The sequence below is a fragment of the Marmota flaviventris genome, chromosome 14, assembly GCF_047511675.1.
Source record: "Marmota flaviventris isolate mMarFla1 chromosome 14, mMarFla1.hap1, whole genome shotgun sequence".
NCBI classification, from domain to species: domain Eukaryota; kingdom Metazoa; phylum Chordata; class Mammalia; order Rodentia; family Sciuridae; genus Marmota; species Marmota flaviventris.
The window spans coordinates 84,494,320-84,516,225 of NC_092511.1; the positions used below are offsets into that span (position 1 = coordinate 84,494,320).

Genomic DNA, 21,906 nt, shown 5'->3' on the forward strand with positions numbered 1-21,906 from the left:
TGAGCCACTTTCCCAGCCCTTTTTATTTTTTACTTTGAGACAGGGTCTTGCTAAGTTGCTTAGGACCTAAGTTGCTTAGGCTGGCCTCTGCGATCCTCCTGCCTCAGCCTCCTGAGCCGCTGGGATTGCAGGCATGTGCCATTGCACCCACCAGTTGTTTATACTTTCTATTTGTCTTCTGAGACTATTTTTTTGGTGATACTTTCTACTGTTTTCCAAACATGTTCCTAATTACCCACTGAAGTATTTGTATACTGCTGATTTAAATTCTCTCAGATTGTTTTAACATCACTGTCATCTTGGTGTTGCTGTCTTCTTTGCATTTGGTTTGAGATGTTCCTGGATTTGGTATTACGAGTGATTTTGGTAGACATCTGTACACTTTGGATAGTCTATGATGCGATTGTGGTCTTGTGTAAGTCTTGAGCTAGCTGACTTCTGGTGATTCTGCTCCATCAGGAGGAGGGAGTCCACTGCAGCCCGCTGACAGCCCAGGAGGGGAGGAGGCACATGACTTCTGCTGACACTGCCAGGGAGAGGCCCGTCACTGGGAGGAGGGGCTTGTGACTGCTGGGTAAGAAGTGCTTTCCAAAGACACTGTAGTGGGGCGGGGGTGGGAGGTCTTGCTACTGCCCAGTGGAGATAAAAATCCCAGCTCCCTTTGAACTTGTGATCCTCCTGCCTCAGCCTCCTGAGCCACATGAGCCACTGCACCCAGCAGTGTTTATAATCTATATTTATCCTCTGAGACTGTTTCTTTGGCCTCCTCTGATATAACTCAGTATGGAGTTGCATTACATCATTGTAATCCTGTGAGTGTGGAAGTCCACACTTCCCACCTGGCTTTTCCTGGCTCTGGTGAAAGTGAGGCCACAGATTTCCTGTGGTGTTTGGCTGGACTACAGCAGTTACTTCTCAGGAGCCTTTGTCTTTTAAAGCTGCTCTTTCCTGTCCCTCTCCTTCTCATTCTCTCCTGTTGTGTGCAGTGCCCTTTTCCAGGTTGCCAGCTCCCTCAGCACTTTAGGATTTTTCGAGGCAAACAGAGAACTTCTTGCTGTGTTGTTTCTTGGGACAGGAAGTTCCTAGCTTATCTATCTTCTAATCTCTGCCTTTAGTCTTTTTATATTTGAGATGGAGCCTCACTCTGTTGCCCAGGTTGGGCTCAAACTCTCCATCCTCAAGCCTCAGCTTCCTAAGTGGCTGGGACTACAGGTGTGCACCACCTTGGGCAGCTGCCATCTTCTTAAGGATGAGCGTGTCCACTCCGTCTCCCTGGCAGCTGGTGCCTGCATTTTTTTACTATGTACCAACCATATAGATGAGTTTCATTTTTTACCCAATCCGAGGGTCATTTGCTTTTAATCTTCCCTTACTTATGTAACTGGCTTAATCCTGTTATTCAGGGCTATCTTTACTGGGAAAGATTTTTCAAAATGTAAAATATTAATCCAACAATTATCAATAGGCTGCTCCTAGTTGTCTCCCCCTCCCCCTATCCAACAAGGAACACATCAGGTGGCCTCATCCCCATCCTGTCATTAGACAGCCTATAGGAGATAAGGGAGGACAGGTGGCCCCAAAGGTGAAGATGCTCCTTTGGGAGACCCTGGAAGAGGCAGTGGTTGGCTGGTGGGTCTTCATGCCGAACACTTTCCTGGCATCTAATTGAGACTAGTTATCTCCTTCCCCTCCTCACCTCCTGGGTGCCAAGCATTTTCCAGGTTTTGGCAGAGGGAGGCCGTTGACCTGACCAATCTTCCTCTTTTTCCCCATCTGTAGTTGGTATCCATGGTGTTTTGCTTTTTTAAAAAATACATGTTTGAAGGTTGTAAAATTAACCAAAATCAAAGCACCTAACATTTAGTAAGGTCAAGAGGAAGAGTTAGGCAGGCACAGAGAGCAGAAACTGTCCACTCTCACAATATCTCTGGTTTTTAACTGGAGTGTGATGTGGCTGGTTGTGTGCGGAGAGCTGCCTCGGGTGGGTGCCGGCTTCTGCACCTTCCCAGCCCGTCCACGCGACTTCTCGTGTGACTTCAACACTAATGTCCCCTTCCCTGAGTAGCTGGGACTACAGGTGTGCTGGAAATGTGTCTCCCTTTGGCCACTGGGAAGGCTGCTGATGTCTGGTAGCCTGGATCCACACCTGGTGGAATTTCTCCACCTGCTGAGTGAGTGCAAAACAGGTGCCCCCTGGGCACTCCAGCATCTCCATCTCGACGAAGATGGGAAAGTTGACAAGTGCCAGCCAGGCTCTGTTCTCTCCTCCCACTAACCACAGTCTCTTAGGGCCAAACTCCACCCTCCGATTCCTATACCCGGTGTCCACCAAATCCTACTGATTTTCTTGGGTCTCCTGACATATCCTCCTTTCCTGTCTTCAGCCTGAAATTAAACCTGGTCCCTAGATCTGCACACAGAGCAAACAGGGACAGATGTTGGGGAGGCACAGCCTCCACAGGTTCTGCAGTCACTCCTGGGCAAGAGTTCCTGGAGGAGTGCGCCCTCTATGCCTGGGGTAGGTCACTGCATTTCCAAATATGAGGGCCTCTGCTCTCCAGCCAGCTCTCCACGTAGGCAGGGATTTAGATGCTTGAAGATGAGGTGTCAAGGGACAAAGAAGATGTAATGCACACACATACTGCTGCCACCGTGTGTTCATGTGCTCCCCTCTGGTGACCAGACACCTGAAGGCCACTCCACATGGTGGCCCACTTCTCCTGACAGGAGAGCTTTATGGAGGAGCAGGAGGGAGTGCAGACTGTCCCATAGCACAGGGGATCCCCTCGTCACAGACAGGAGACCTCCCTGCCTTTCTTCTCCCAGGCCTTCTGCACCCCTCCCCCTCTCCATCCCTGGCCTCTTGCCTAGAGGCCACACTCCCCAAACAACCCCAAAGCAACTCTTAGCTGACCCTGGTTTCTGGTATTTGCACAGGAAAATCAGAAAGTCTTCCAACCCAAGGAAGGAATACTGAATACTGCGGTTTCAAGATTTCTATAGGTCAGTTGGGGAAATGCATAGAACAGGAACGCAAGCTTCTGGAGAGGCAGCTGTCTGAGACCCCTGTTTTGGCAGTTGGCTCTCAAGGCCTGCATTGGTACATCGGAAACACTCTATAAATGGAAAACTCAGAACTCACCCTGTCACATCAACACCTCTGCTAAGTGCCATGGAACCCACCCACTTGGTGAAATTGAATTTCCTGCAGAGACGTGGAGACTTAGCTCAAATGCCGCCTCTCTGCAGAGCCCTCCCTAAATCCATGTTGAGGAGGGTGCTCAGTTGGGTGTTCCCCTAGCATCCTCAAGTTCCTCTCTCTGTGCGCTTGGCGCACTCTGAGGTGCTTGTCTATTAGGATACAATGATGTGTCTGTCTCACCTATTCATCAGGGAGTCACCTGAAGTCAAGGACCATGTCTTAGGATATTTGCACCCTAGTACCCAGCACAGTGCCTGTCACCTCATAGGCACTCATAGATGTTATAATTATAGCAGGTGTGTATAGATGGCCACTGAAGTAAATCTTCTGCCTATTGATTATGGAGCCTGACATTTGACCATTAGATAGTCTTTAGAGTTAAAAGTTAGTTCTATACACCAAAGATTCTTGCCACAAAGATTTTGGGGGTGCTGGTTTGGGTTGCACAACCTTGGCACTTATGGAGAGATCTCCAATTGGGAAGGGGGAGGCATTCCAGGGTCCCCATGTCAAGGAGGTTCAAGAATCATAGAGAACCGTTTGTTCCTGCATGGCTGGGTCTGAAACTTGATTTCTATGGCATCAGTAGCTCCTTCCCTTATCAAGAACACAAACACTGAAACATAATTCTTCAAGTGAGCCCAGGACTAGACAAACATTCCCCAGCACATAATAGATGCTCAGCCAACATTTGTTGAACACCTGCTCTTAGGAACACCACCAGCCACACATGCTCTTCTTTCTGTGTACCTCTTGCTTATAAGGAGTAAGAAGGTGATGAGGGGAAGGGATTGTTTTAGCACCACACACCCCAACCACCTTGACCTTCTGTGTCTACAGATTCAGAACATGGACTGGCTCTTCACCTTGGATCAGGTTTGGAAATGTTGTCAGGCTTCAAATGAGAACCCTTTTTTTCTGTGTGGGAGGCACGATACCATGACCAGCCACAGAGGCCTGACTGGTGGCCATGGGCATGCCTGGGCACATGCAGGCAGCCCCCGTGGGCCTCGGCTGGACAGACAGAGGGAGCCTTTGCTGCCTGGGGCAGAGGACACTCTCTAAGGCCCAAGGCCAAGATGAAGTCCTTGTACGTGCAAGGGGCTGCCTGCAGAAAGAAGGCCATCGCAGTCAGCCAGCATGTGACGGGAGGGATTTGTTTTTAACCATTGGTTGCTAGGTTTGGTGCTTAAACTAGCTACCACCTACACGCGTTGAGAAAAGGAAGAGAGAGCAGTTAGAATGCAGGAGAGAGGGAAAAACCCACCCCGCCCACCTGACAGGCTCAAATGGCTGCTGCTCGTCGCCTGCAGGGCTGGGGCAGTCCCCCAACGCCCTGCTTGGAGGTTTGGTGGCTGTGGCAAGTGCCCTGTGGGAACTGGAGGCACTGAGGCCTCCTCTAAGCAGGAGGCCGACAAAGGGCACCCGTGTGGACATGCCCTGTGCTGGGCACCCAGCCGCTCGCTGGCCATTCCTTGGCCCGGCGACATGGGGGGTGGGGGAGGAGGACTTTGGGAGAAGTGAGGCAGAAGGAATCTTTGTGACAATGACAATTGAAGAAAACTAGATGACCAGCTTGCTGGGTGCCTCCTCACCTCCTGAGCAGGGTGAGGCAGCGGAGCGGTCATGCGGAAACTTCCCCTTCTCCCCAGCCTGCTCCTTCTGTGTAAGGGGGAGCCTTGCGCCCCCTGGGAAGGCCCTTGCTCCAGACAGGATTCCAGCAGGCCAGGGAGACGCCTGCTTCTGGAAAGGAGCTGGGTTGGGTCACCTGGGAGGGCTGAAGGGTCGTGGTGGGGTTCCTTGGAGTTTGGGTTGGGCAAGGACTTAACCAGCTTGCCTGGTTGCTTAGAACATCCTGAGACAGAAAAACAGTTGCGTGAGGTCAGGCGATGGTGGTGAGAGACTCGTGGGAGGGAGGCCTGGGATCCTCCTCCCACATCTGCCCAGCTGCCTCCACGCATCTGGGGCAGCACTAATGCTTGTGGGTGGGAAGAAATGCTAAAGAAGTTTCTGGCGGCTTTCAGCCCTCCACATCCCAGGGGGCATTGATGGAGCCTCTCAGGGGCACCTGGGCCTCAACACCTGGTGACCAGGATCACCAAGCCCAGTGGGCCTGGCACATAGCCTTGGTTTTCCTATCCTAGCAGGTAGGAAAAGTACTCCACATGTCCCCTCGGGCCACAGTATCCTGATCTGGCCACCAGCCAGGCAGTGCTCTACAGGGAGCAGGCTGAGTGCTCGGGTGGCAGCCCCGCCCCAGACCTGCCATTTTGGGAGCAAAGATGTGAGAGAGCAGGCGGGGCCAGCCTGGTTCGCTACCTGCTTATTTGCTTCCTTATTGTCACAAGCAGCTGTTTTCTTGCTGTTTTCCACAGTAAGTGTGGTGTGATCTCAGAGGCACCTCCTAGAACGCCTACCTTCATCCTCATGGGCTGCCTCTAGCCAGAGGCCTTGGGTAGTATGGCTGGGCTGGGCCTCCACCCGGGCTGCAGCGTGGGAGCATTTGGGGCCTCCCCAGCATCACTGGGGCTGGAACCTGGCTCTGAGCTGGCCCCTGTGCTGCTGTCTTGCTCTAGGGCTCACGCGACGGCCCAAGCTCCCTGAGCCCTAGCTCCTGTGGCCTGAGCTGGGGGAGCAGCATTCACCAGGAAGGGCCACTGTCCCCAGGCATCCTGCTCACTTCTCCAGCTTGACCCAAGGAGGCAGGGAGGCCCGGCCGTGAAGACCTCTGATAATGATAATGGTAGTACAACTGAGGGCCTCGCTCTGCCTGCTGTCTCCTACTCAGATCGCAAACAGCTACTGCCAGAAACTCCCAGATGAGCAAGGACAAAAGGAGGAGATGCCATCGTTCGTGCTCAGTTTAGAGAACGGGAGTCCAGAGGCAGGTTGGCACTGAGAGGTCGGTCTCCCTGCCCACTGCCAACTTACAAAGAAGGTGCAATGAGGAGGAAATGACCCTGGTGGGAATCAGGGCAGGGGGTTTGGACCAAGTGCTGGGAGAGAAGCCTGAGAGGCAAAGTAGGGCCAGATGATGGAGGGAGGGATTCTGGAATTGACCCAAAAAGGGGTTGACCCCAATCCCCCCACTTGCCTGGGACAGTCTGGCCTAAGCCTGCCACCCAAGCTGAATTTTTAGTGACAGTCCCTTCTACTCACAGAAGTATACCTGCTTGGATAAATTATTCAATAATTCTTTCCAAAGGAAAGATAGTCGGGGCCATAAATGAACCCAGAAAGTGGCATGTAGGACTGAGGCTCCCAGTTCACCTGGCAGAGCCTGAAGGAGACAGAAAGCAGGCAGAGGTGGCGAGGTCGATTCTGTAGCACACAGAGAGTCACAGGTTGCAGGCAGCTCCCAGCCATGTATTTTCAGGGTGTGGAGCTGGGAGGGTCTTTAGGGTCAGCTACATGACTTCTCTTTGTATCAGAAGAGGGCACAAGGCTGAGGGAGTGACCTGTGCTCAGTCCTGGCTGAGTGGAGCCTGGAACTTGCCCCAGGGGATCAAGTCCAGGGGCTCTTTCTGGGACAGAAGAAGAGGGATGGCTTTGAAAGGTGCTCAGGGGCCAGATGCACATGTGGATCTGGCGCAGCAGCCCAGGACGGGAAGGTGCTGTAGGCCACCCCCACAAATCCGAGGTGGGGGAAGGGAACCCTGGGAAGTGGGGCAGGGTGCTCCATGGCTCCAGTGGGGTGTACAGGTACTGAGCACACCTGGATGTGGCTGGACCATGGGTGAGACCTGCAGCCAGCGGGAGTGGTGGGTGGAGCTGAGGATTAGCAGGTTTGCCGGGACAGGGAAACCTGTCCCAGGGGCCAAACAGACTGATTGGCATAAGGACCACGCATGAGGGAAGAAACAGGAAAGGATGGGGATAAAAGTGAATTGGACCCAGTCAGTAACTTGTGGAATGGAAGTATTTTCTATGGTTCAAATAATAGTTAAGTCTTGCAGGAAGGCAGCCCTAGTGACACCAGGCTTGCCCTGCAGGACCTCTTCCCTAGCCCCTTCCCAGGATGCAGTGGTGGGAAAAACCTCAAGACAGTCATAGACTTGACCTGTGCTTGGAAGATGGGGAAGCTGAGTCCCAGAGCAGCAGGTACTCTGGGGATCTATCCGGCAGGACCCTCAGAACAGGGTGTGACTAATAATCTTTGCATGGTTCACAGCTACCCAAGGCTATTACCTGACCTCACACGGATGTGACAATATGTATGCAAAATATAATTTTAAAAAAATACCATATTTGGCCCAGCATTGTTTTTCCTGCCAACAGGTTCTCGTGAGGTTGAGTTAGATCTTAAACTTATTACAGAAAGTCTGCAAAGTGCACTGGAGACAGCACAGTGGACAGCAGGTGACTGCGGTCAGAACGGCCTACTGTCGCTCCAGTGCTCTCACATACATCTACAAAAATCCTGCACACCACTGTCCCACCCACGTGGTGGCCTCCCAAAGGTGACATGAAAAAAACCTCAATCTCCTGAAAAAAAGCATGAGCTGGTTTCGGTCTATATGAACTGAGCACACATTTTGCTCAGTGAAACTTCTTTGATGATGCCTGTTCAAGTATCTGCAAATACTGTGAAAACACCGGAAGACATCATCCTGGTGACCGTGGTCCCACGGTCTGCAGAAACCCACAGGGAAGACACAGGCTACTGTATGTCGTGTACATCCCAGACGTCCCAGGCCACCTTAACTTCTTCGCCCAAGCCTAGCTTAGTCTCTAAACAAGTGCACAGGGCAGCATGAGGGGCAGGAGGGCAAGACACTGTGAGAGGAAGAGGGGCCCTCAGGTGGCATCTGCTCGTACCCACTCCCTCTAGATGAGAAGACACTCAGGGGGCTGCAGCGTCCCAAGTAGTGTAACCACAAGGACAATTAGAGGCACGTCCAAGGTGAGCTCCTGAGCCAGGCTGTGGGTTCTGCTCTCTGCCCCATGCCACCTCTGAGATGCCCACGTAACATTCAGGTGGGGCTCACGGTAGTACCAAACTGGTCATAGGAGTTTCGCCTCCTGAAATTGGGACTCGATGGACAGAAAGAGTAGAGCAAGGACAAAGCACAAAGGAGCAAGGAGCAGAAGAAATGCTGGACAGGATGGGAAGAAAGAACCAAAGGCCTGTGTTCCCATCGCCTTGAGCACGAATGGCCAGAAAGAGGGGAAGGAAGGAGCACAGGGCAGGGCACGGAGAGCCTGGTGTGGGACACTTCAGAACAGCAAGAAATGCCCACATGCCGAATCTATGCCACACCAGTTCCTGTGTCGGCGGACACCCAGGACTGCCAAGTGGGCATGCTATGACGTGGGTCTCCTGGAGGAACCCAGAGCTTAGGACCCACAGCCCCTCTTGATTATGAAATTAGCATCACTGAAAGCTTAAAAAAAGAAAAGAAAAAAAAAAAAACAGACCAAAAATATCACATCTTAGGCAAATGAATTGAAAATCCCTTATGGTGACACCTTATTTTTTCCACTCATTTCTAAAGTCAGAGGACACCTGGCAAAGAAGCTGGTGTTTGGGTGAAGAAATGCAATTCCTGGTGCACACAGCTTCCTGATGGCATGAAATGGAAGTGACCTCATGGAGACATGGGTGCCCAGTTTCTGGGTGAAAACGGGCATCTTAGTCATTGGTAGAAGGGCAGCTCTACACTACTCTCTGCTTTCAAAGACAAAGCTCTGATGAAACTCATGCAGGCCACTTGCATGCCCAAGCATAGGTGGCTACCACACCTCTGCTCCTGTCATTTGGAAGGAATAAAACAGTTGTCTCTGAGAAGGGAAGAAATCTGTCTTGCGCTCGCAGGCAAGGGAGATCTGGCTGGAGAGGCCCATCCCAACGGCTAACATGAAGCATCTAATAGCAAGGAGGTGGCAGACTGGGAATGGAGGGAATCCTTTGTCTTAATTAAAAAATACAGAGGGAGACATGGAATTTGGCCAAGCCTCATAAATCTGCTAAAAGAATCAAGACTGTCAGATGAGTTTAAATAGACCAATGGGGCCCTCTGGAGAATTCAACAGCTTCCCTGCTCGTAGGTGACACCCACTCTCCTGTCACGTCTGCACTCAATTGTGCTCATTAACCAGCAGTCCTCCCACCCGCAGATGACAAGAGTATCCCCACGGAGCACAAAACTCAGAGATGATAAATTTACTCCCGCTTGTGAAAACAGAACCCTCCTCGGGGCGACACAAATGCTAGAGGCTTTAAGGAAATCAGTACTTCATCTGGTAACCTACCTTCATTAACAGAGCCTGGTCCTGTGGGTCTGGGCAGCTCCTCACTGCCTGGGAGAACTGTTCCAAGGTCACTGCACGGGGAGAAAAGACAGTGAACGACCCTCCTGCAGACAAGGATCAGGGCTGGCCTGGAGGAGAGTTCATGGTCCTGACGGACATGAAGGCAAGCTGCTTCTGCCCTTCCTTGTGACATGGCGGAACTCCTGCCTGCCCTGCATGGGTCAGGGCCCGCACACAGCGACTTCTCTGCCTGGCTGGGATGAGTCCATCAGAGCACAAGGCCACGGACCAGCAGCCAAGCTCCACCCCAAACTGCCAAAGCTCTACCCCAAATAGCCAGAGCTCCCGGGTTTAGCCACAGCCTGGCCATTCTGTCCCCCAGAGATGGAACCCTATCCCACGTCCTCCACGGGGAGGGCTCCCCCTGCCTTGGAAAACCTGGCAGTGCTGAGCTTTCTAACTCTACCTTCCAGCCCAATGTCCATGGCTCCAACACTCCAACACAACAGGGCTTCACATATTGGCTTCAGCAAGTCCCACAACCACCCCCCAGATGTATCAGCCATCTTTCCCCCACCAGCCTTCCAAGCAGAATGAGGAGGGAGGCCCAGGAAGGTTCACAAACAGATGTTTTAGTGATCCATTGATATGGGCCAGCAGAGCCCTAGACCTATGAATCTAGACCATTTCCATAAACCACCCTTCCCTTCTCCCTGATGGTGGGACCCAGCTTTCACCAAAGTCCAACTGGTATCCTGAGCACCAGTTTTTAATTGGGGTCTAAATAAGTGCCCAAATACAGACTCTCATCCCTGCTCTTGAATGCCCCCATGATTGCTCTGCCCCCTCAGGTTTCAGCCTGTTTCTTTGGACAGGGACAAGAGTTTTTTACTGAATTAACCTGTCTGGATTAGCCTCTGATTGCCAGTCTCAAAGCCGTGCTCACCCGGCAGGCCCTTCTCTGCCACTCTGCTGGCAACAGCCCCAGCTCTTGCAAAGCGCAGCCCTGCACTGAACCCCTCAGGCCGCCCAAGCAGTCTCACACAGCCCTCGACCACTCCAGGTCCATTCGCCCTTACAGACCCCTGAGGGCAGGCAGAGCTACACTGCCTCAGGACCAAGGGGTGCTCTGAGTCCACTGTCTTGGCCCCCAAGGATGTCTAGATGTCACGTTCACAGTCGAAGATGTTTTAAAGAGGATTATATCAGCAATAATGGATTTTTATCAGAAGAGCACTGTCCAATGTTACCTATAGAACCCAATTCTCCAGACTGTTTCCGTCATGACACTTGGGTGCGACCCATCGACTCTCATATTAATTATTTCTTCCACGTCCAAACACCTGCTCTTACCTAACCAAAGTGTGCTCAGAACCAACAGAAGGCTCCTGTGCCCTCGCTGGGCCTCAAGGTCCTCGGTCACTTGTAGAGAAGGTGCTAGCCTCTAGGGTTGGGGTGGGGACAGAGGGAGGGCTGGGCATAAGAGAACAGTGCAGGGCACAATGTCACACCAGCACCTCCTGCTGTGCCTCAAGGAAGCTCCTCTCACTCTCCTGGTCACCCTCTCTTCCCTGGTCCACTCCCTGCAGTGCCACATGGGAGACTGGGTTTCTCTTTTGGGATCAGTCTTTGGTGTTAGATGGACGTGCTGGCCTCAGCTCAGGAGAGCGCCCAGAAGTCAGGCCTGCGCCTTGGCTCAAACCCCATTCCACCTGTGGCATGTCCCCCATGCCCAGAGCCAAGACTCCACCTGTGGAGCTGGACTGAGGTGCCTCGGTGGGAACTCAGGGCCACACCACAGAGGGTTCCCTCACGGGGTGGCTGAACTTCAGGAGACAAGCACCTGGGACCCTCTACATAGAGGACACCAGCCACCCTGGGAGCAGAGGGGGAGCAACGCATCTCTCAGTCACTTCCCTTCACTTAGAGGTCAGTGTGACACATGCTCTCAGGCCAATGGCAGGCTTCTCTCTCACCTTATACTACTCTGGTGTCCAGCAAGTCCCCAAAGCAGAAAGAATGGGCATGGGCACTCTTGGGCAGCCCCTCTCAGCCCACGGCTGTGGGCAGGGGCATCACTGTTGACAGGTTGACATGCCATGTCCCCTCCTTCCCTTAAAGAGGAGAAACCCCTCAGAATGAAAGCATCTGTGGTACGGATGTCCCTCCACCTGAAGAGGCTGGGTGCCCAGTAAGAATGAGATGGGCCTCAGGGTAAGCACCCACAGCTCAGGTCTGTCGGGGGCAGTTTTCCCTAAGAGACTGCAGGCTGACGTGCTTCCTTGACACCCATGGCCCCTGGGGTCCCCAGGTTGCTCAGGTCAGCAGCGGGCCGCGAGCCTTCACCTGGTGAGCAGAGTCACATCCTCCTTGGTGGAGCCTCCCACCTTGGTGGGGGGAGAAGGTGAGCCCGCAGAGAGGACAGAGACCTTTACAGAACAAGTGGCCTAGAGGGTGGGGGTGGGGAACATAGGGGAAAAGTGACCTAATGCAAGTGAAGTGTGGTCCCGTGGGAGAAAAAGCGTATGGCCATGCGCTGCAGTGGGGACACCAGCTCCCCCCAGCCATCTCTGCCTTTGCCATTTTTGCAGGGAAGGCAGGACCTTGCCCAGCAGGACGTGCCTGACAGTCAGGGAAGTGGATGTCAGGAGTAGATGTCATTATGACTCCTTGCTGCAAATCAGGGGGACAGACACGACAATCCACATGGACAAGGCCATCCGCTGTTTTCTGCTTGAATATTGCTGGGGAGACTGGAAGTCCCCGGCTAAGTTAGGAGGCACACCTGACCCTGGCATGTGAACCACACCTGCTCCGAAATCCAATCTCACAATGTTCTCTTGGCTTCTTTCTCGATCCCTGTGCCAGGGCCTGGGAACAGGGATTCTCTCTCTTAGGCTCTCTCTCTCTTAGGCTCTCTCTCTCTCTTGGCCTTTCTCCAGCTGCAGCCTTCTCCATGGGCTTCCTGGAGGGCCACCAGAGCCTGTACTGCGTTCCCCTAGGTACCCCAACACTGTGCCTTCCCGGTCCCAACAGCGGAGGTCTCTTGTGGGCAAAGTGCTGCTGATGCTCAGCCACGTCAAGGGGTGACCAGGTTGGCCAGGGAAGAGCTTGGTGTCCAAACTGAAGAATTTATGCTGTGTGGGACAAAGCTGCAAAAAGAAGGGGCCAGGCGGAGGTGGGCGCAGCTCCCCTGGCTGCAGAGGTCCTAAGGAAAATTCAAAGCTGCCCTGGAGGTGAATGAAGCCACCCATGTCCAGGCAGCCCGGAGCCAGTTGCTTTCATGTCTTCAAACTGTTTTGTGTCCCTGTCCTTGGCCCCGCATGGAGGGCAGCTCCTGTGGGAGAAGGAAGACCTGGCGCTACAGCCAGCCAGCTCCCCCTGGGGACCCAGACCCTGCTTCCCCAGGGAGGGGGAGCCAGGCCCGCAAAGGCTGCATCCAGGCGCAAACTGGGGTCTCACTTCAGCCAGCTGCAGAGGGAGGCAGCCCCTCTCAGGATGGTAGAAATGGAGGCTGAAGCTACCCCAGAGGACAGTCCCAACTGGAGGGGTCATGACTGGGTGCCTGGGGCCAGGCGGCCCTCTCTAGTGGCAGGGGGCCTCCCTGTGCCCTCACCAGGAGGCCCCAGATTGGCAAGTCCTGTCTTCGCTGACTCTGGAGCAGGAGGCGGCAACATGGCCCCCATCGCTCAGCCCCCTCCTGTCACCTGTGTGTGACAGCAGTGCTCTCAGTTCAGTGGCAGAGCTGCGGCCCCAGGCCTCTGAAGTCCCCCGCCTACCTCTTCACAACTTAAGGGAAATGGTGAGGGAGGGAGGGAGGGAGGGAGAGGGGGAGGGAGGGGTTTTATTTTTCAGGGAAAACTTTGTTTTGTTTTCAAAGCAAAGGGTCAACGGGGCCTCTGACATTTTGGCAACCAGCAGTCACGGTGGCTCCAGTGTTCTGCCCACTGGGATTGGGTGAAGGGGTGGAGGTGACCCTCAGGCACCTATAGGTGTGGTGAGGGTGAGGGCCACTGCTGGCTTCTCCATCCTCAGCCTGTTCTGTCACTAGCTCATGCTCTCAGTTCTGGAGAGCAGCCGAGCTGTGCGTGGCCCTCCCTCTCTGACCACTCCTCTGCCTGGAGCCTGCGGGTGCGGGCGGGGCCCCTCTGACCGAGGAGCCCTCATCTGTAGCTGTTTCTGCAGGCTCTCCGCCCAGTTCCCAAGGGGCAGCCTCCTCCAGCACAGTGTCAGGGCTCTTGCTTCTCTGAAGCAAATCCTCCTTTTGGTCCCCACTGCCACTAGATCCTTGTCCCTTGACCTCTTGGTCATGCCTACTTGCTGACATATTGGTCCCTTTCCCCAAAGCACATGTCCCCTAGTGCCAGGACAGTTTCCTCCAGGACGCCTGGGTGTGCAGGTGGACCCTGCTCAGTAGGGACAATTCCCAGCTTCCCATGGCCACCCAGCAGAGGCCAGGCCCCAAAGGCATTTGACATGCCCATGACCACCCACCTTGCCAGGCTTGTTCCCTCAGTATTCTTCCCTGGCCTCTTCTCCAAAACTTCCTTCCTGACCCCATGGGAGGCCACATGCACCCCATACCTCATCTGACTTCCATCTCTTTCGGGCAGCTCATGTTCCAGTTCTGACCAATGCCTCTGGGAAGCAGGGGCTGTTTCTTCCTGGATCTTTTAAGACTAGAACTTAACAGAGTCCCCAGGCCATGATAGACCTTCAAGAAGTGGATGTTGGATGGGGTTGGGTAGACACGGGAGCAAAGAAAGGGTGCTCCACGCCAGTACTGCCTCTGTGGGCCAGCTGAACAGATGCTTCATTCGGTTGGAGCATCTCTGTGGTCTCAGTGCTCATATGGCCATTGGAGATGGAGAATGAAGCGAGTTTCAACTTCTCAGGACATCTGCCATCTTGGTCCCACACCTGAGGCAGTCCCACAAGGCCATTCTTCAAGACCAGTGTGGCTTACATGCTTCTTGTAAGTGGAAAGAGCAGAAGAAATGGAGGTCAGCTGCTCATGGCAGCCACTGGTCCCGTACAGCTGGGACTTTGGGCATCTCTGAGGCTTACAACAGAGCTGAGTGTTTCTTTAAATCAGCTTCATCAGCAACCATTACCATAAAAATTCCATGGTATGCCCACGACCTGAAGTAGGTTCACATGAAGTTTGATTTGCTCTAAGTTGAAGACTGAAGAATCATAAAATACGGACAAGGCAAGAAACTCTGATATTCATTCATTGCATCAGGAAACTGTTTACAAATGAAGCAGCAGGTTGGAACATTCTGGAATGCTCTGCCATGTTCTGTGTTGTAGACTGATTCATTTGATTCATGATCTGCAATCCTCCAGTTCACAGTAAGAACCATTTAGGAGCCATCTCTACAACAAGTCCTCTAGCTGCACAGAAGAATTTTCATTTATAATTAGAAAATTTATGGGAATTTCTTGATTATCCAGGCTGCTAATTGAGAATTTCTGAGTGACTTCTGGGGGCAGGGTCAAGGAATTGAGCTAGCTTTACCAATTTCTATTTAGGCTGGTATTAAGTAAAATTTCCCCGTCAAGTTTTCGATACCCACTTTGATATGCAGAGCAGGGCTTCTAAGTGTCAGTGGATGAAGCTACTGGTGAAAACCTCACCCTTAGTTATCTTGTGATCTTCCCCATGTAACACTCTATGCCACTTGAAGCAGACAGTGAAACTTGTTCGGTGATTAGATCTGAGGATGAATAAACTGCTTTTATTCTCCCTCTCTGGTTCTCACATTTCTGGGGAAAAGCCATCATTTTCAAGTTAATAGAACATTATGTTTTCTCTGCAAATAAAATCTCATAAGTCATAGGCAGGGAGAGAGGTAAATTCATGAGAGAGAGGACACAGTGCTGTTTTTCCTCCTGGCATTTGGGATCTATGATAAGTTTAAAATGATGTTTTTATCTCTGGTGATTTATCAAGCTTGAGATTTCACAAAAGATAAACAGATGCACTAAAGAAAGAATACATCATCTTAATGCCTCGTTTTGACACTTTTGGTATCTAAAAAGCATGTGTCTTAGAGAGCTTCCCTCCAAAAACTTAATAGTTTCCATGATTTACACATTTAATTCTTGTCTTTTAGACACTCTAAAGTGAGAACATGCCAGGAGGCGCCGTTTAAGAAAATGGTCAGATGCGAAACATACAGATTATTTATAGATGAAAACTCAAGAGCTGAAAGAAAATCTGGTTGTCAACAGACAGTTGCTTTTTCTGTTTTGTTTTTTTTTTTCTGTAGTTCATTTTGGTTTTTGTGTGGGTGGCTCATGTGAACTCAAAGGTTATTTGCTAAATGTTTTTGAGATTAGAACATGTTGTCCCTTAAACCTAAATTTAAATAATGTTTATTGCCAATGTGTTTAACTTTACAATATGTGGTATAGGCTAAGTTTCAAAAATACAAAATCTTATTTAGAATTACTATGATAAGACAAAAGTGCCTCCATTTCTGTTTGTACTCACAGTGTAGGTTTTACTCTGAACACTAATGGCAATGGAAAACTCACAGTCTACAGTTACTCAGTGTGAATTCATTTTTGTTTTTTTTTGTAATTTTTGCCCATCAATGTGGGTTATCAGTCTAACTTGGTTTTGAAATAGGTGTCAGAAGATGTCAATCCAGCATGGAAATTCACCATGCAAACTACGATTTTTCAATCACATGAAAATAAAGGAAAAAATATATATATATATAAAGTGTGTATGTGGGGGCGTGTTTCTCTTGCTTTTTTTTTTTTTTTCAGCAATTCTGAGCTGGAAGAGTTAGACCCAGCATGAACTATGGGCCCTGCACGTGGGCAGAGAGCAGCAGACCTCTGGGATTGCAATCTTGCTTCTGTCCGATGCACCTATATCCCAGGCACCGTAGCCAGCCTTTCAGGTGCCTCGTGGACGCTGTGGGGTTGTTATGGAGATTAAACAAATTACAAGAACCAAGCACTGAATGTGGTTTGGGTGCAGAGCAAGCACTTGTAGATAAGAACTGCTGGGATCATTTCAGCCCACCAGGACACCAGGCCCAACAGATAAGTGACGTCTCATCAGCCTCTGTCCAATCCCAGAGGTTTAAACTCTGTTCTTAAGGGGACTCCACAAAACAAATGACCTCCAGGAGCCAGACTTTGCCTTTTTTTTTTCTTTTTTTCTTCTTCCCGGTGCAATGGTCCTTGGGTCATTTGTGATAAAACTGCCTCATACACTGTCACTCCCTTCAAAGGACAGCGAGTCACAGTGTCTAAGGACAGCCATCTTCTGCAACCAGCTCCTGAGCTTGGTTAGGGTCCTTGGGGTCTCCGTCCTGGGGAGGGTGCAGCCGTGGCCCTTCTTAGAAAGCAGCACCTGGGAGTCCTGAGGTCCAGCAGATCTGAAGTACAAGTTCACCTCCAGGGTCAAGGGGAGAAGTGAAGCTTTGAGAAGGAAACCCCAATGCCCCAGAGGCACCTTTCACTCACAGGAAGTGCTCAGAGGTCGGGATTCAGTCGTGTGACTGGGATAGAGAAAGCAGAGCTGGGATTTGCCTTCTCTTCCCGATGCTGGGGCTGCCAAGATTCTGGGTCTGCCTCGATTTGGCAGTGAGTTCTGTCTGCCCATCCTGGGCTCCCTAAACCTTCTGGCAGCTCTGTTGGCTATATATTTAATGGGGGCTGGACAATGGAAGAGGTCAGTGTCAGGGACAGTGGTACCCACAGCATTCCCCCTCCCTCAGGCCACCAGTGCGGGGTCACACTGGCTAAAGCTTGTCCTACCAGCGGATGGGGGCCAGTGGGAAGGGAGGGTACACATCACCACTGTCAACTGGTCCCTCTGGTTCCCTACCCCCACCTCCAGCAGCAGAAACCCACTATCCAAAGAGTGGGCTGACTTGCAAACTGTAGGTCCATCGAGGCCTGGATGGGAGGACTCGGGACTCGGGGGACTCTGGTAGTTGAACACAAGTACCCATACTCACAGAGCACCTCCTGTTGAAGTCCCGGTATTGAATGTTTCTGAGCTCACATAATGTAGGGCACAAATGCCAAAGCGAAAGCCAGGTGAATGCAATTATATAAAGAATAACCCCATCTGCAGTTAGAAGGGACATACTGATTCCGTAAAGAGTACCGAACAAGCACTGTGGGATCAAACAAGGAACTGAAATGACAGTAATGCATGTGATCATGCTTGCAGTTAACAAAGTCTCCTTTCAAAACACAAACATTGCCAGGGGTTAGGGATGGGGGGTGGCATACACCTGTAATCCCAGCAGCTCAGGAGGCTGAGGTAGGAGGATCACGAGTTCAAAACCAGCCTCAGCAAAAGTGAGGTGCTAAGCAACTCAGTGAGACCCTGTCTCTAAATAAAATATAAAATAGGGCTGGGGTTGTGGGTCAGTGGTCAAGTGCCTCTGAGTTCAATCCCTGGTACAAACAAACAAACAAAAATAAACCCCACAAACACCCTTAAGAGGAATGTGAGATTAATCCTCAGTAGGCAGAAATCCCTACCTGTCCATGTTCTAATATAATCAAAACCTGCTCTTAATGTGAACATTTCAAATTATTAGGCACTTTATTAAGAAAAAGTGTCTTCCTGCTCCATTATGAGAACTCCTCACCAGCTCTGAGGGCAGGAAAAGCAAGAGACTGTTCTGGACAGAGCTGGGAAAGGCTGGCTGCCATTATTTAATAAAAGTGCTTAGTTTCTCCTTTTTTTTTTTTTTTTTTGCTTAGGAACTGGTGCGCCCTTAGGGGTCAGACGCCACCAGGCTTCAGAACTGCTATTTCTAGGGCAAGATAAAAATGGGTATTACAGAAAAACAACAATTCATCATTGTGACCGTTCCATGCCACTAGAAACCACTGGGGACCGCTTCACATTTTCATTTCAAACATGGTTTTCTCCAGTCCTCAGGTGACAAGCGGACGCGAATGCCAGAAGGCTTTCCCCCCATTTGTTCCTAATAAAAATGGCTCAACTCTGGGTGTATTGTCATGTGGGTGGACCCAAGGTCTGAGCTTTAACAGGCTGAGCCTCATCTCCTCGTTCCTGAGCTCTTCCTTTCAGAAGTCTCTGAAGGCAGGATCTGGCTGGGTCACCCAAGACAGATGGGCTCCTCGACTTCCTCTCCCACCCTTGGGAGACCCTGCCAGAGGGCAGCAGGCTACTGAAGGTACCATCTCTGTTTCCCTGGCTGGTGCTGCTTGGTAAGGTCTTATCCTTGGACTCATTATGTATCCATACTAGCCTCCTTGGTATAGATGGATCGCTCTGTTCCAGAATACTCCTGGACTTTCTAAATGCTGCCATTGAACTAGTTCTTATTAATCTTCTCCCTTTATTTTATACACCCAAACATTCTTCATCTGACCTTGAACCTGGGGCTCATTTCCTGAAAGCAATCACTTTGGAATACCAATGAAAGTTTCAGAATCAATTTGGATTTTCTTTTCAAATCCTTGATGTTTCCTCCTGGTGTTGAGACCTTGTGCACTGAGACTAAGATGCTTCATCTTCCTTTTTCTTCTTAATCTTAAGGAACAAGGTCTACATGGTTTACTTCGATTCTGAGAACTAAGATTTTTGTACTGATTAAAAGTGATACAGTTTTTTTTATTAAACACTATGAGTCAGGTGCTGCAGCAAGGAACTTCGAGGATCATTTAGTTTAATATTTCCAACAGCCCCATGATGTAAATACCACTCTACACATCAGGGTGTAACTGAAGCCCAGAGAGGCTGAGTTACTCGCTCACAGCTGTAGAGACAATGCTAGGATCTGACTTGACTGCAAGTCAACGCAAGGTGACTTGACTCTGGAGCCCACATCCTCAGTCCCCACACCAAGCACAGAGATGCTCTCAACCAACAGACTGAGCCGCCGAGTTTCTAAGGTGAAGGGATCCGCGGCTTGATCGCTGGACCCCTCCCCTTCTCAAACACAATCCCATTTCTGAAAACCTGGAGTCCACAGGGCTCATCCTTGGGCTCCAGGATTGGCAGTGTCTGTGGTCAGTGCACAGAAGCCCAGAAGGAGAAACCCCAGCATCCGGGTCCCAGTACCCTAGGAGTGAAGCCAAAGGAATTCTGCACACTTGGAAGGGAGGCCTGGGGCAATTTTACCTTCAGTAGGAGTGTCTAGGGCATGGCTTCATATCTCAGATAAATTTTAGTCTGATCAACAAATATGAAAAACAACCCTCCAATAGAGAAGGGGGGTGTACATACACTTCTGAGGGGTGAGGCTGGCACTGGGGCACCAAGCCAGTCCAGGGACGTACATGGCCTGCGGGGATCACAGTGGACACTCAGGTATCCAGCCAGGCCTGAGGGCATGTGCTACACAGATGGGGTGCCTGGTGCAACCTCCTCTCCTAAGTCAATTCTATGTGGAGAGGTGCCCGTGAAGGAATAGGCCATGTGCCCATGACTTGGCAGTTGGGTTTTGACTTGTGAATAAACTGACATTTCTGGTTTATGCATCAGTCATTTCTAAGTTCAAGCAAGATGACTCAATTTCCCTGAGTCTGGCACAGTGTGGGTGTGCAGATAAGACTTCTGGATCTGCAGATGAGGGAACCCAGTCCTGCATCTTAATAACCTGAAGGGAAGGGAAACTTCTGCCCTGCCCTGATCCTCTGGCCCCTCTCCTGCTCTTCCCCGTCGCCCCAGGGTGTAGGCGGTGGAGTCCAATCAGAATCAGGAAGGCTAAGTTGGCCCTGGTTCTTCCACAGTGCAGTCACTGTGTGCAAAGGCCGGCCCTCGGGTGGCACTCCTGGGGCCTCCTGCTTCCCAAGGAACCTTTTTGCTCCTGGCACATTCTCATTCCTGTCCTTTCTCTTCTGTACCATGAGCCTCACCCCAGGAATGGGACCACCCCAGAGCTGGTCCTTGGAGGGAGAGAAGAGGCCAGGCTTGGTCTGAGCCCACACCATTCCCTCCAAGCCAGCTCCCAACAGAGCTCTGCAGGAAGGGGCTGGCCACTGGATCACGTGGCACTTCATTACATGGCACTTTGCTCTCTTAGAACTTCCTGGTTGGGGAGAGAGGTGGTGAGCAGGCTGGGGCTGGCTATGATGCAGGCTCTCCGGGGTTCTGCCGTAACATCTGTCCTGACTCTCAGCAGGAATTCCACCATGACAGTGTCCAGACACACCAGGAGCCAGGCCCCTGCAGCTGTGGAGGTGGACCATCCCAGCCCTGCCCTTGGGGCCAGCAGTGGCCCAGGGTGGTGGAAACCCCCACATAGCACACAAGCTCGTGAGCGTCTGGACTTTCTCTTTTAATAATTCCCCATGTCTCCAGATCCTGATGCCGAGTGAAACAAATGATTCTTGAGATTAAACAAGAATTTCACGGACCCTCTGCCCTGGATCTTACTCATTGTTAATGTTTCATTGTATTTTGTTATTTTGGTCTTTGTAGGCCAAAATGAAGATTCGAATTTCTCAATCTCAGAGTGACGGATGTATTAGGTTGGAGGAGTCTTTGCTGTGGGGGTCTTGCCTGCGTCCTGTAGGATAGGCTTCCACCCACTATCTGCCCATAACACTACCCACCCTCAGACAACCTAAAACATCTCCCAGCCTTGCCAAATGCCCCCTCGGGGGTAAAATGCCCCTGGTTGAGAATCCCTGACTTAAAAAGCTGACCCTGGTTCTTGCGACCTAAAGGACGAGGTTGAAAAGTTAGCCCTGTGCTTCTCATTCTGAGGCAGTGGCCCTATTAAAACACCCTTGCTTTGTCTGGTGTGCACCCTCCCATTTGTTTATTTAGGAATGACAGTCATTGTGGGGCAAAGGTCATTTCTGGGGAGCTGGCGTTTTGCCAACTGGCTGCTGTCTGGTGCCATCTGCCATCACCAGGCTCCAGATGTGTTTAGGGATGGGTTTGTGGGTGTCATCTAGTCAGTGTTCCCACGGGGCTGGGAGCTGATTTACCATAAGCTTCACGATTCTTGGTCTTTAGGGCCCTAAGTCCAACATGAGGCTCAGACTGGCGTGAGGACTGCCTCTTCTCTGGAAAGCCACATTCCCAGATGAACTGCAGAGCCCTGAGCTGCCCAGGAACGAACATTCATCCCAACTGACCTCTGTGAGTGTGTGCCAGGGACAGGAGAGTGATATGGTGCAGGCACGAGTTCCAGGCATGGAAGAAGTCCTCTTTCTTGGTCACCACCTGGTACATTGACAGAAGAAAAACAGCCACTGATGACATTCTGAGAGAACTAAACTTTGCAACAAGACAGATGGCAAACATCCAATTTTTAATATACAATAAGAAAGGGCAAGGTCTCTGGTGGGCTGGCCTCCATGATCAGAAAGGGGCTCATTAGGTGCGTGAATGTCATCAAGGATGTATGGTGAATCCAGGTCTGTGTTTATGGTAATTCCTCACGTGTCAAATATGGCGGCAGCCACGGCCAATTCTTGAGCAGTAA

General features: G+C 51.1%; 1 protein-coding gene across 5 annotated transcripts in view; it reads right to left on the reverse strand.

Annotated features, from left to right (window-relative positions):
• The window catches only part of Acoxl (acyl-CoA oxidase like), a 326,857-nt gene that overhangs the window by 38,101 nt on the left and 266,850 nt on the right, over positions 1–21,906 (reverse strand). For all 5 annotated transcript variants that reach the window (XM_071601826.1, XM_071601823.1, XM_027952093.3 and 2 more), the window contains 2 exons: positions 21,557–21,644; positions 9,455–9,525 (listed from right to left, as the gene is read on the reverse strand). In XM_071601826.1, the coding sequence (XP_071457927.1) occupies positions 9,455–9,525; positions 21,557–21,644 (159 nt within the window). The remainder of the gene's footprint in view (positions 1–9,454; positions 9,526–21,556; positions 21,645–21,906) is intronic.